The sequence below is a fragment of the Lipotes vexillifer genome, unplaced genomic scaffold, assembly GCF_000442215.2.
Source record: "Lipotes vexillifer unplaced genomic scaffold, Lipotes_vexillifer_v1.1 scaffold96, whole genome shotgun sequence".
NCBI classification, from domain to species: Eukaryota; Metazoa; Chordata; class Mammalia; order Artiodactyla; family Lipotidae; genus Lipotes; species Lipotes vexillifer.
The window spans coordinates 1,598,826-1,614,095 of record NW_006798666.1 but is presented as its reverse complement, the minus strand read 5'-3'; the positions used below and the strand labels follow the sequence as shown (position 1 = coordinate 1,614,095).

Below are 15,270 nucleotides of genomic sequence, written 5' to 3'. Positions count from 1 at the left end.
TTAACAGCTTTCTGAGTCCTGTGATTCCTTCAGTCTTCAAGACCCCTTCCAAACATGTTATCTAGCTCAATCCTGAAAACCCTGCAATATAACTACTACCATTTCACAGACGACAGAATCCAGACTCAGAGAGGTTAAGCAATTTGACTGGTTGGTTAAAAGAATCCGAATCAATTCTGCTATACCATGCTGTAATGTTACAGGCTATAAAGAACTGTTAAAATAATCTTATAAGTTAACCTACATTTGCAATATTTTCTTTGGAAAATATAAAATACAATTTCATAATCCCTGAAAAATATTTAGACTATAATTAATTTCTAAACACTGTCCAACTTACATTCATTAAGAATTTTATGTATGTCTGTGGTGGTTCTAAAAGCAGTAATATGGTACCAGCACTTTTAAAAATTATATGATGTTCCTTGCCTACCTATCCCTCCACCCTAAAAGAAAATTTTCAGGGTAATTCTCAGTGCTTCGCATCTTTGAAAACCATATGGGGATGTGTGTGTGTGAGGGAAAGAAATAGATACATTATTTTCTTAACATGTACAAATGTACTTTAGAACGTTATCTTTGTATGTTGAGGGGGGAAAGCTTAAAATGCACTGTCATTTCAATGTTTTGCAGGTTTGTGCATATGCGTGTACATGTGTGTACAAGAGAGAAATATTTCAAATATATTTTATGTTTAAGTTCAGTATTCAGCCACAGAAATATCTGATAGCACGAAGTCCTACTTGGTTTTATTTGAGAAGTGCACTGGCATTACTAAATATTTTGTTTCCGTGGTGACTAAAATTCTGGAGGCATAGAATTTTTGTATAGTTACTGATATTTCTTGGAATACGAGATACTTATTGTTTAGTACAGTTTTATGATCTGTATTTGAATAATATTTATAAATTTCTAATTTAAAATTGTGATTTTTCTTTTACATAATTAGCTAAATGCTAAAACCATAATACAGATTACCCATTTTAGTTTTGTGCCAATACACTCTTATTTAACAAAACAAAATAGCTAATGTTATACTTTCCTGATTTAAATTTATATGCCTGTGTAACGTGAAAAGAAATCCTGAAACTTTTTTTTTTTACATCTTTATTGGAGTATAATTGCTTTACAATGGTCTGTTAGTTTCTGCTTTCTAACAAAGTGAATCATTTATACATATGTTCCCATATCTCCTCCCTCCTGCATCTCCCTCCCTCCCACCCGCCCTATTCCACCCCTCCAGGCGGTCACAAAGCACTGAGCTGATCTCCCTGTGCTATGCGGCTGCCTCCCACTAGCTATCTACCTTACGTTTGGTAGTGTATATATGTCCATGCCTCTCTCTCGCTTCGTCACAGCTCACCCTTCCCCCTCCCCATATCCTCAAGTCCGTTCTCTAGTAGGTCTGTGTCTTTATTCCTGTCTTACCCCTAGGTTCTTCATGACATTTTTTTTTTCTTAAATTCCATATATATGTGTTAGCATACAGTACCTGTCTCTCTCTTTCTGACTTACTTCACTCTGTATGACAGACTCCAGGTCCATCCACCTCATTACAAATAGCTCAATTTCGTTTCTTTTTATGGCTGAGTAATATTCCGTTGTAATTATGTGCCACATCTTCTTTATATATTCATCTGTAGATGGACACTTAGGTTGCTTCCACCTCCGGGCTATTGTAAATAGAGCTGCAATGAACATTTTGGTACATGACTCTTTTTGAATTATGGTTTTCTCAGGGTATATGCCCAGCAGTGGGATTGCTGGGTCATATGGTAGTTCTATTTGTAGTTTTTTAAGGAACCTCCATACTGTTCTCCATAGTGGCTGAACCAATTCACATTCCCACCAGCAGTGCAAGAGTGTTCCCTTTTCTCCACACCCTCTCCAGCATTTATTGTTTCTAGATTTTTTGATGATGGCCATTCTGACTGGTGTGAGATGATATCTCATTGTAGTTTTGATTTGCATTTCTCTAATGATTAATGATGTTGAGCATTCTTTCATGTGTTTGTTGGCAGTCTGTATATCTTCTTTGGAGAAATGTCTATTTAGGTCTTCTGCCCATTTTTGGATTGGGTTGTTTATTTTTTTGTTATTGAGCTGCATGAGCTGCCTGTAAATTTTAGAGATTAATCCTTTGTCAGTTGATTCATTTGCAAATATTTTCTCCCATTCTGAGGGCTGTCTTTTGGTCTTGTTTATGGTTTCCTTTGCTGTGCAAAAGCTTTGAAGTTTCATTAGGTCCCATTTGTTTATTTTTGTTTTTATCTCCATTACTCTAGGAGATGGGTCAAGAAGGATCTTGCTGTGATTTATGTCATTGAGTGTTCTGCCTATGTTTTCCTCTAAGACTTTGATAGTTTCTGGCCTTACATTTAGGTCTTTAATCCATTTTGAGCTTATTTTTGTGTATGGTGTTAGGGAGTGATCTAATCTCATACTTTTACATGTACCTGTCCAGTTTTCCCAGCATAACTTATTGAAGAGGCTGTCCTTTCTCCACTGTATATTCCTGCCACCTTTATCAAAGATAAGGTGACCATATGTGGGTGGGTTTATCTCTGGGCTTTCTATCCTGTTCCATTGATCTATCTTTCTGTTTTTGTGCCAGTACCATACTGTCTTGATTACTGAAGCTTTTTCGTATAGTCTGAAGTCAGGGAGCCTGATTCCTCCAGCTCTGTTTTTCGTTCTCAAGATTGCTTTGGCTATTCGAGGTCTTTTGTGTTTCCATACAAATTGTGAAATTTTTTGTTCTATTTCTGTGGAAAATGCCAGTGGTAGTTTGATAGGGATTGCATTGAATCTGTAGATTGCTTTCTATTGATATGAATCTTAAGTTGGAAAAGCCTTGGCAAGCACCTGCCTTTTTTTCTGGCTCATTTTTTAAATGGACTTTATCTTTTAGAGTGGTTTTAGGTTCACAGCAAAATTGAGCAGAATATAGAGATTTCCCATTTGTTCCCTCTATCCTCCCCACAAGCACAGGCTCCCCTATCACCAGCTTTCCCCACCAGAGTGGTACATTTATTACTAATGATGAACCTACAGTGACACATCATTATCACCCAGAGTCTGTAGTTTACTTTAAGGTTCACTCTTGGTGGTGTACATTTTATGGATTTACACAAATGTAAAATGACATGTATCTACCATTATAGTATCACACAGAACAGTTTCAATACCCTAAAAATTCTCTGTTCTCCCTATTTAGCCCTTCCTCCCCTGTTAACCCCTGGCAACCACTGATCTTTTCACGGTCTCCGTAGTTGTGCCATTTCCAGAACTCACATAGTTGGAACCATAGAGTGTGTAGCCCTTCAGATTGGCTTCTTTTACTTAGTAACATGCATTTAAGGTTCCTCCATGTCTTTTCATGGCCTGATAGCTAGTTCCTTTCTAGTGCTGAAAAATATTCCACTATTGTCTGGATGTACCACAGCTGATTTATCCATCCACCAACATGAAGGACATGTTGGTGGCATCCAGGTTTGGGCAATTTTGAGTAAAACCGCTATAAACATCATGTGCAGGTTTCTGTGTGGACATTCAGTTTTCAACTCTGTTGTGTAACTACCAAGGAGTGTGATTGCTGGATCACAGGTAAGAGTAGGTTTAGTTTTATCAGAAAGTGTCCAAACTGTCTTCCAAAGTGACCAGACCTACACCTTGCCTTCCCACCAGGAACTCCTGTTGCTCCACATCCCCACCAGCATCTGGTGTTTCCAGTGTTCTGGAATTTGGCAATTCTAATAGCTGTGTAGTGTTAAGCACCTGAATTCTGATTTCAAAGTACCTTTGAAATGTAACATTTCCCAGAATATAACTCAAAGGCTGAAAATGTCAACATTTCTCTGTTTTGAAAAAATACCCCTTTAGGAAACTATTGCCCTAAGTAGATTTTTCCCCACCAATTACTTTTGGTTAGGAAGAATTTTGTACATATTGGACATCAAGAATTGAGAATACTGGACTTCCCTGATGGCGCAGTGGTTAAGAATGCACCTGCCAATGCAGGGAACACGGGTTCGAGCCCTGGTCTGGGAAGATCCCACATGCCGCGGAGCAACTAAGCCCTTGCGCCACAACTACTGAGCCTGAGCTCTAGAGCCCACGAACCACAGCTACTGAGCCTGCCTGCCACAACTACTGAAGCCCACACGCCTAGAGCCCCGTGCTCCGCAACGAGAAGCCCCTGCAGTGAGAAGCCCGGGCACCGCAAGGAAGAGTAGCCCCCGCTCGCCACAACTAGAGAAAGCCCGCGCGCAATGCGGCCAAAAATAAATAGATAAATTTATTTTAAAAAGAAAAAAGAATTGAGAATACCGGAAATTTTAAATTAATGACATAGGAAGTCAACAAAGAAAGCTCATATGAAATCAAACTAGTATAATTTCAAAAAATTAAGTTTAAAATCTTTCTTGACCAAAGTTTCATCAATGGGGGGTCAAATTCAGCCAATAATATGCAACTCTGATGGAAATCGCTTAATCGAAATTCACGGAAATCACCATTCTAGGCTGGTTTTCTCATAAGGATGGACTGATCCAAAAAGAATCAAGAAAGAATGTGGCTTGCAGTGAATTATTCTAACTTCTTTCTTAGTTAGCTAAAAATGAATATGACCAATCACTAGAGAAATCATATCAAATTCTGTAGTAGTAATAAAGCAATGACTGCTTTTCAGCTGGAGGGCCTTTTTTTGCTGCTGCATATCTAGCTGTGGTGCATTTTAATGAGAAAGGATGACTGCATCAGCTTTTATCCATGAAGCAGATTTTAGCCTTCTGCTCAGGTCTCCCGCATGCCAATATCAAAGACTTTGTTCTAAAGAAGATCAATGACACAAATACATGTAGATGGACAAATGTATTATCACAGTCACAAATACACTGTTAAGATTTTGCACACTGACTTCCAAATGAGAAACCTAGAACTAAGCAGATCTCGGTACGTGTGAGGTTCCACTGGTTCCCCTGAATCACAAAAATGTTCGTATAGACAAAACATCAACTGTTAACATGAATCCTTTTAAATACAGACCTGACCCTGTGTCCCCAGGAGTGCGCTGTAAAGCAGATGATTCATCCTCTATTCATGTGTTACCAAAAGAAACGTGTGGCCGCCTAAAGTTTAACGACTGACACTGTCTAAAGAGGGAGTCTGCTTCCTGACTAATGTTGAAAACATTCTGAGAAATGCTGTAAAACTCCTTCAAGTAATTTTCTCATGTGGTCACTGGGAGGAAAATGAGTTTACAAAATAGATAACCTCATTGATTTTTTAAATGTAATTTGTCAAAGAAATGAAACATTTAGATAAATTCTAGATTTCTCTCACCACCAACTTCTCCCAAAGTATATACTCCAACAAAGATGGCTCACTGAGAAGCTCTACTGCAGTTACAGTGGCAGAATTTAAGAGGACATAATGAATCCTTCTGCTACACAGAATCATTATCTCGAATACTTCTTTATGAAGCTGACTTCTAATCATGTGCCAAACAGGGTCCTGCTAACTTGGGTGCTTTGATAAAGAAGAATAGTTGAGAACCCTCATCACAAGTGACTTCAATACAACTGAGGAGGGAGTGAGAGACCCAGAAAGATAAATCCTCATGTAGAAATGTTGGTGGCATGAAATGCCAAGTACCTTTAACTGTCATAAAGCAAGGTCTGTAAAACTTACTTAAAATAAATTCTTCGGGGCTCAATGTGAATCGGCAATTTCCATTTATATTATACTGTTGTTTACTCAAAAACTATTTTTAATGAATAAGAGAGTTTACCAAAGTGTTTTCCACAAAATGACTCTCTCGAGATGTTCCAGATCTGCAATCAAATAAGTCTGAAAAACCCTGAATACTTCATTCACCTCTTGGGTATGCATAATGCACACTAACATATAAAAGTCTCTAAAAAGACAACCATTAAAATTGTTTAATAGTATTTAACTAAGCATTTCCCAGACATTATTTGGCCACATACCTAACATCTAATTAAACAGTTTGGGAAATGCTATCACATAGCATTTAAGAAAAATATTACTATCATTTAAGAAATATTGGGAAATACTATATTCTGGGCACTCTGCTAAAATAGTTCTAGTCTTTAAACAGAGTATTGATTTTTTGTGTGTGACATTTTATTTGACTTATTGTTTCTTTTACACAGCTCTATCCTTAACAGTATTTTTGGTTTGTTGCTTTACAATTTTGCCTGAACTTTCTTCTGCACAGATGTGAAAGCCTAACAAATGTAAAGTAGTTCTATTAGTCTCTGGCTCAATTCTATACTTCAAATACAGTAAATAATTTGCAAACGATTCTTGGATAATAACAACCTGTATTTGCTTTATAAACAAAACGATGATGAAAATCCAAATAACTACAGCACTTCAGAGTTGGTTGACAAATCCTAAGAACATTTTCAGGCCATTGGGAAGGTCTTTCCAACCTACATTTCAAAATGCTCAGAAAGAAACCATTTTGGTTGCTAATTTCGGTATAAGGAAAATTGATCTGACTGCACAAAGACTTAAGTGGATGTCTCCCTTTTAAATTTAACACTGGAAAATTTGCATCCTCCATTTAATACTGAGAAGGTGTCAGCCACAAACAGGATGTCACCGATATGCAAATAAACTACACTTGAGACCTGCTGTTGCTGTTACTATGTAATGGATTGGGACTAATCTGTTTATAGTCTAATCCCACCCTCCTCAGATTTCATTTTGTCTTCTCAGTATCACCTTGTTCCACTCAGGGCCTCACTCTATCCTCTTCTTGTATGTGAATACATTATACCTTTTCACGGAGTTGCTACTTGGGGGTCAAAGAAAGATTAAATGAACCAGTCTTCGTGATAATAAAAAACATGATCTTGACAGCCAAACCAAGAATATTAAGCGACACGTTACAATGGATAAACCTTGAACAGCTGCTGTATATGCTTAATGCACTAAGTTAATACAAACTGCTGTTGAGTGGAGAGATGGGGTCAATAAACAAATAGTAGTGAGTCAGTGTTTAGAAGGCTGAGAAATATATGAATGGATGGGGAAGGTGGCTCTTGAAAGCCAAGAAGGGGGATTAAATTTGATATGGAATAAACTTTGGTTGCATTTGAAAGCTTCTGAACATGTAAATGCTATGATTAAATTCATGCTTAAAGAATTCAAGTATAAATGAACTGGATTGGTGAGCAGCTGTTAATCAAGTATTTTAAAGCACTTGGTTAAAGTGATTGACCTAAGTCAAGGTGATCAGGGCCCAGACCAAGTGTAAACATGGGGAGGGATGAAGGTGCCAACCAAGACTGCAAAGGAAGAGCTGGTGGAGCTTAGGAGGCAAAGAGGATGGTGGGATACTTGAAACCTGAGACTGTGGTTCCCGAAGCCAGGCTCAACTGATGTGATACCGCCCAAGGAAGGGCTGGGAAGAGAAGCTTCTTTTAAGGAGGAAATGATGATTTGTTTCATGTGTTGGGTTGAAGTACCCAGCATTTAAGTGAGATGACTGAACAGAAAACCTAAAGTATGACACAATAAAATAGGAATGACAAGGCTTATTAATAAAAATATATTCCTGATTAGTCTTTCCTGGGGGTACATGGAAGATAGGATTTCAGAAATTTAGAGAATGAAAAAAAGAAAGATTATATATCAATAACTTGATTAAAATTCCATACAAAGTCAGTGGCAGCTGTTTTAAAGCAATACTTATCTACTATAGCACAATAACCATCCAAAAGCCAACGTGTGCAGAGAATTACAAAATATCTTTAAGGCTGATGAAATTTCACTTTTATTCATTTTTTTCACCCAGTGCTGCAGAAAGAAATGATGGGGAATTTAAATGGGTCGGCCGGATATCTGCATAAGGATTCCACAGCCAATGAACATAAGTTTCCTACTATTAATGCTTAGCACTGGGCTTGGGCACTTCCCCTGCCAAGCAGTAGATTTTCATGGAATGCTATGGAAAGAGATGTCTGCCCCTGGCAGACATTCCACTAGCAATAGCAATCCCTTCCCAGGCTCAAACATTCCCTACTATTCTAGTCTTGCCAGTTCAATCAATGCCCCTTAAAACCTCACAAAAACACTGACTTACTCTGCAATATATCCCTACTTTGCTTCTTACTAACTCTGTTATTTAAACTACCCAAGCCTCAGTTTCTTTAGCTATAAAATGTAAAACAGCTGACAAAATACCTACTGGTCTTCTCTGTTGCAAATACAGGATGTAAGGTAGGCAAAAAGCATAGCAGAGGCTATGCCCATAAATATGATTAGTAGTATTATTTTAATCCATGAAATAAATGGAGTTTAAATATGTTTTTACTATATAAGCTTCAATAACGTTAAACTTGTATTAAATTGGTGGTTATTTTAGGTCAATGATTTTAAAACTCATTTACCAATGAAACGTTTTTCAAAGAAAATGTTATACGGAACAGAAAAGAGCTAGAGCAGCTGTGATTTACAAAGGGATATGAAAGCCTGGCTCTCACACATTCAGTTTCCTTCACACTCCCTTCCACCGGTCACCCCAAACTTCTAAGGTAGGTTCCCAGGGCTCCAGGGCACACACTTTTTTAAAAAAATCATCATTTTGAATAATAATTGGTATAGCCAAAAATTATGGAAAACAAGTCCCCATTTCTAACAGGAGCATCCTAATTATTTAAAAAAAAAAAAAAAGATCCTTCTTTTCATTCTGACACCTTCAGGGGCACTTGATGGTTTCAAAATAATTACATATTTCAAGATTTTAGAATGAGCGTGTACTTATTTCATAATGAAAACTGATGAATCTTTTGGAGATGATGGAATTACTTCTCCACCCTCCCAGTTCCCCAACTCCTGCACGCAGGTACATGCCTCCTTTCTAAGAAAATCAAAAGAAAACAAATGCACTTTGGCAATCAAGTAGATTTTCTCTTTCCATAGCATTCCATGAGTAAGGAATTATACACTGGGAGTCCAGGTGGGTTAGGGTCCCCAGAAGATGTGCTTGATCACCAAAGTGGTGTTGACTTTTTTAACTGAATTAAATACTTTTAGAAACCAAACTCTCCAGTGTACCACAGTCCTTATAACTCTCTATTATCCTAAGCAATTGCATTATCTGTCTCCTGAAAGCATTTGAACAGGGCAGAGAACGGGGCTTATAACTTGGGTAAGCAACTTCTGGATTCATAAGAAATTCCAGTCCAAGTGACGTCACCAGATTGGGGGCTTTTTGAACTATTTGAGTATCTCTACACCTGGTCATTTGGGTTAGGAAATTGTTTTTCACCTGCCAGAAGCCCTTTTAGCATTCATTTAGTGATTCATTCAACATCTACTTACTGAGAAAATATATAGTACTAGGCAGTGCACGAAGGGCTGGGCAAATTGCAATGAATAAGACAGACCCTGCCTCAGAGAGGCTTATGGCCAGGCAGATGATCAAGTAAACAGTAGCTAACAATACAATGTGACATGATTTTAGAAACACCTAACAAAATCAAACAGGGTAGAGGATGCCAGGAAAGCCTTCTCAGAGGGGAATTTGGGTTAGCAAAGATCTCGACAAGGAAAGCTGACTAGGGTTGAGAGGTGGGAGAGGTGGGAGGGTAGGATGAGGATGGGTGTGCAAAGGCCCAGGAGAAAGAGGAGGTAGCACGTGATTTGAGAGATTGTGGAGTACTACTGTTAGTGTCACACAGAACACTCCAAAACAGTTATGTGAACAGAAACTCCTAAAAGAGAAGAGTGCACTTCGAAGATGTCAATCTACCCATGACCACATGAAAAAGTGTCTATTCATACAATACAGGTTGTACATTTACAGGCAACTCTGAACATTCCACTAAATATTAAATTTCTAATTTATTAATAATTTCTAATATAAATTTTAGATTTCTTATCATGCACACTCCTTGACTGGAAAACTCCTAATTCAATAAACATTTCTTTACTTTCATATTCTTTCTAAAGGAAAGACATTAATGTCATATTCTTAGGTGAAAAACTCTTGAGGTCTCAAGAGTATAATACAGTCTTTGGATGCATACATTTTACATGCATATAGACATAAAAATTCTGAAAGAATAAATTCTAATATGTTAATAGAAGATGGAGAAATCATGTTTTTTAAAATTTTCTTCTTTTTGGCTTACCTTTTTTTCCTTTTTTTTTTTCTTTTTTTTAACAATCAACACTTAAAACTTCAATTATATCTTCACAATACTTATCTTGCTAAAAGCTCACCATCAGGGAATCCCACAGCGGTCCATGGCCAGGCTCATGTGGGGCTCTCTCCCTGCTCTCTCTCTGTCTTTGTTAACTTCTGGCCCCAGACACTCAGCCTGCTTCCCCAGCCTCTCAGTAGCTGTCACCACCCACTTTATCCCTTCTGTTTCTTCTACCACTAACTGCACAACTGACTGCAAGTGAGATGAAGGACCATAACCCCAAACCTTAGTGGTCTGAAAGGAGTTTACTGCCAACCAAAAAAGGAGAAAGAAGGAGGCAGGAGATCACAGCATGACAAAGTACAAGGAAGGAATGACTTTTGCATAAACTTACAAATTGTATACAGTTGAGGCTTCCAGTTTTATAGTTCTTAGCACACCCCTGAAATGGGGGGCAGCATTCGGTGGGAGCCTACAGCAGGCCCTGGACCACTGATGACTGTGGAGTTCTTCCAAGAAGCCCAGAAGTCAGAAGCATTATAAGGACCATTGCTACAATGAGTCAATCTTGCCCTATGTATAACACAAGTTTTCAAGCATATGTAGATGGTATTACCAATTCTTTTTTTTTTTTTTTTTTTTTTTTTTTGCGGTATGCGGGCCTCTCCCTGTTGTGGCCTCTCCCGTTGCGGAGCACAGGCTCCGGACGCGCAGGCTCAGCGGCCATGGCTCACGGGCCCAGCCGCTCCGCGGCATGTGGGATCTTCCCGGACCAGGGCATGACCCCGTGTCCCCTGCATCAGCAGGCGGACTCTCAACCACTGCGCCACCAGGGAAGCCCATCAATTCTTAACATTTAACACTTTTCTCATTATTTCTCAATCAAATGCCACTAACACTACAGCTCTCAAGTAAAGATCTGCATAATTTTTTTGATGTTCGAGTGTCTCAAAGAGGTTGGGAACACTAGTGTAGAGGAAGGAGCACAGGTCTCAGAAGTGTGACGTAACAGGGTTCATATGGCAGCTTCATCAGTAACTGAGTAAATCTGAGCATGTTTTCTAAACTCTCTGAGCCTCAGTTTGCAAATCCAATCCAAAGCTGAGGATAATAATAATTCCATGAACCTTCCCGTGAGGGAGAACTAAGTGAACCCAGTCTTCCAGCTGACCGTCTGCTCCCCCTCAATCCTCACCTGAAGTCCTCCCAGGCAGGAGAGCAAATGGTAAAAGGAACTCTGCCCCTCTCACAACCTCTGAATGACAGGCCAATTTACTAGGACAGCAGGCAGTCCTCACACAGTGGCCTCTTGGCATTTCCTCTTATCCACAGAAACACAAATAAATTTACGTGTAAAACAAATTCTCAATATTATTTCTTTTTTTGAAGGGTAACATGTAACATCAACTTTTGTCCTAGAACAAAGTGTAATTGTTCTTGGAGAGTGTCAGACACAAAAGAGCAGATTGTTTTATCTACAACTTGAATTGAAAATTATTCTTGAAATCATTTCTCAAAAATAAATGTTTTCAATGGTTTAGATGAAATGATAGTAAAATATAATTCAAGATAAACATGTACTATCTCTCCATAAGATCCCCACCTTCCTTTAATCCGGAAATACGTCTAGTTATCCCGACATGACACTATTAATTGAATATTACAAGTTGATAAGCATATTAAATCAAAACAGAGGAGGATTATTTGATTTTTAAATGCCCGACTGACACACAGCAATGAGAAATACATAATAAATATCAGACTCTAATGTAGATAATGTAGTTCATGAAAACAATATTTTTTCTTTCGGAAAATTTATTTTATGCCATTAGCTACAAACCCATAAAGGGATAATCATTAAGGGTACTATTATTACTGTACCAAAACAATCTTTTATATATTGGTTTATAGAACAAGCTTTTGGGAAGACAAAGCAATCACATCAACAATTCACAACACATCTTTAAAAAGCAGACTGTTCCACATTAGATATGCAAGTTCCCCATTATTTAAATCAGGAACCAAAGGAAAAAACTCTCTCTTAGTAGGATAACATAGAAAAGGAAACTTGTTCCTACAGTGAAAACTTACGTTATCTCAATTAGTTAATTATTCATCCCAACCTCCAGGCCTTGCTCCTGGAGGCGTTCATACCTTCACCTCTTGCTGTGTTGACACTAGTTCAGTAATTTGCTGATAAACAATCTTAGTGCAGTATCTAACAGATCTCAGAGATTAAGTGTAAGGCTCACCTCCTCCTTGTGCAGATAAGTAAACTGTGGCCAAAACAACTCTACTATCTTATTGGATATAGTAAAGCTAGTTAGTTAAAAAGCCTACCCAGGGCTTTCCCTTGTACAGATAAGTAAACGGAGGCCAAAACAACTCTACTATCTTATTGGAAATAGTAAAGCTAGTTAGTTAAAAAGCCTACCCAGGGCTTTCCCAGTCCGCACCTCTCATGAGATGAACCACAACTGTGAAACAGACAACTCAAGCAGGTATCAACCTGACTGCACGGGGAATGTTTTCAGTGGGCCACACAGCATATTTTAACTATTAAAACAACTCTAGAGATTATTAGTCATACACCAACATTCTCTAGATAGCAAGTGTAGGAGCAGCGTTAATTTAGTTTAATCTCTTCTAATTGATTCTTTTTATTCAAAAATGATGGTACTATAGGAAACTGAGAAATACTGTAATTTTATTCTCCCCCAGTAAGTCCATATGTTATATTTTCAACCAGTGAATCAAGTCAATATACCAATCCTGACACTTAGGTATACTGTGCATATGGGAAACCTGAATAACTATTTCAATGAAAGCTTTTTTGAGATGTACATTGCAACACAGATCCTAAGCATTTTTAAGATTCGTAACAATTCCAAGCTTGTAAAAAATGTAGTTACAGAAGAAAGCTTCTTTTGCAATTTATATGTTCATAAATGTTTCCATTAGCTAAGACATATTTTGGAATATGATCAAATGGTAGTGAATGTCAAGTCCGAACAGCAAGGCTAAAACTCTGACAGATCTCATATGTGGCCACTGCTCTTTTAAACCACTGTGTCCCCAAAGGGCTAACAGGGAGAAAATTCTACCTAAACAAGTGAAGACAGCAAAGCATATTTTAATGATTACTTTTCATTTCATCTCTAACTCTTTAAACACAAAATTGGATTTGGGCTTCTTTCATACTGTTAACAACTTAGTATTAATATATGCACCTCTCATTCTTCCTCTTCAAGAAAGAAGTTATACACTCCAGCTACATATAACTCCCAAATTCTTTCCAACTATGAACACCAAAATAGGACCCCTTAAAAAAAAAAAAAAAAAAGCATGGAGAATTGGCACACTGCATGTTTATGTCAACCTTCAGAAAACATGGAAACATGCAGCCCCAGCTCACCAGAAGAATCACCACATGTGACCAAACTATTCTGTGACATGTTATGTCTTATGCCCAGTATTCAGGTTTTGCACTCGCCTATGTCAATCCCTAAAGCCTCAAGAGCTAGCTACTACTGTAGAACAGCTTTAACACGAAGAGTGTGAGAGCTCTGTTCATGGCCCGTGGCGTGATCTTAGAAACACTTGAATCAAACATATTTCTTTCCCCTCTGCCATTTAAAATCGAGGGACCTCAGGCTTGGGACGTGGCTAAAAGACAACAAGAGAAGAAGAAGAAGAAGAAAAAAAAAATACCGGAACACGGAACACGCTAAGAACAAAGGAAACACAAGCCTGTGAACAGGAAATGAAGCAACTCTACACATAAGTACCTTTTGGGGCCGCCAACGTAGGTGAAAGTAAAGGTGGAGTCTGAGTATCTGAAATCTGAAACGAAAAGTCTTGTTAAAAGCTAGCCCTGTTGTGGATTTTTAACCCTGGTCATGGCTCCGGCCCCCTATTAGATGGAGCCGCAGAGAAACCTGGCGGGGCGGGGCGGGGCGGGGCGGGACAGGGCGGGAGGCCAGGGCTGGAGAGCCCCTAGGTCCGCTCTCCGAGTGGTGCGGGAGGGGATGCCTTGCACCCCGTGCTGGGTGCCGCGGGAGGCCGCCCCCCGCAACAAGTGCCGGGTGCCATGGCAACGGCGGGAATTTCCCGGTCCGGACAGCCGGAAGCGGCCCCAGCCGAGGTCGCGGCTGCGAAAGCAAAATCCAGTCCTTTTCCCGGGGTAGCAAAATGGACGAAAGGCGACCCCCAGACAGGGGCGGCGCGCGCCTCGGAACGTCGGGAATCCCTTCTCTTTCCGGGGCATCGCACTGCCAGTCGGAGGTACTAGAGGGAGCAGAAGGGGCGGGAGATCGGCCCAGCGCTGCCCCCCGGGGGGCCTCGGTGCCGGGCTCAGCCGGCCACCGCCGCGCAGCGCAGCGGGCTCCATTCCCGGCAGCCGCCGCCGCTGCTCTGCCCATTGCGCAAACCCGGCGAGTCCAACCCGCCGCCTGGGTCGCTGCTGCTGAAACCCCGGAGGCGGGCTCGGACGCTCCGGGCGTTCACCGGGGACTAAAAATACAATGCAAGGCTCCCCTGCCTAGACCCCCGCTCGGGCCATCAGGGCTCTGCCCCCAAAGCTAGTGGCCGCCCCAGAGGGGGGAGGGGAGAAGGGGAGAGGCTGGCACCCCCCTCCCCCTTTTGGCTCCCGCTCCCGCTGCCGCAGCTGTTGCCAAATGAACCCGGGAATGGGGACGTGCAACCCACCCCCTATCCCCAGCCACACACGTCGCGGCCAGAAAACTGGGAAAGGGGGTGACGGGCAGGCAGAGGAAGCTGGAGCTGGGTCCGAGGCTCTGGAAAGGCGAGAACTCACCTGCAAACAGGCAGTCCTTCTCAGCTCTGGACTTCTGGATCACGACGTCGATATCCTTCTGAATTCGCTCTTGCCTTGAACACATCCCCATTAAATAAATCCCTGGAAAAGAAGCAGCCGCTATTTCCACCCCACCCCACCCCCTCGCACGCTTCCAGCTTTTGTAAATATTCAGTTAAAAATGAAACCTCTGGCCGAGGCAGGGGCTGAAGGCGAAGTGGTTTCGGAAGTGATCCTGGGTGAGAGAGGAGGAGGTGGTGGAGGGCGGGG

General features: G+C 40.3%; 1 protein-coding gene across 3 annotated transcripts in view; it reads right to left on the bottom strand.

Moving 5' to 3' along the window:
- Positions 1 to 15,270, bottom strand: part of PARP8 (poly(ADP-ribose) polymerase family member 8) — a 181,580-nt gene that overhangs the window by 165,280 nt on the left and 1,030 nt on the right. For 2 of the 3 annotated variants that reach the window (XM_007470737.1, XM_007470739.1), the window contains exons 2-3: positions 15,001 to 15,102; positions 13,973 to 14,027 (exon numbers count right to left, since the gene is read on the bottom strand). In XM_007470737.1, coding sequence (XP_007470799.1) covers positions 13,973 to 14,027; positions 15,001 to 15,102 — 157 coding nt within the window. Of the gene's footprint in view, positions 1 to 13,972; positions 14,028 to 15,000; positions 15,248 to 15,270 lie in introns of those variants that run through there. The other variant, XM_007470738.1, reaches the window with a different exon arrangement.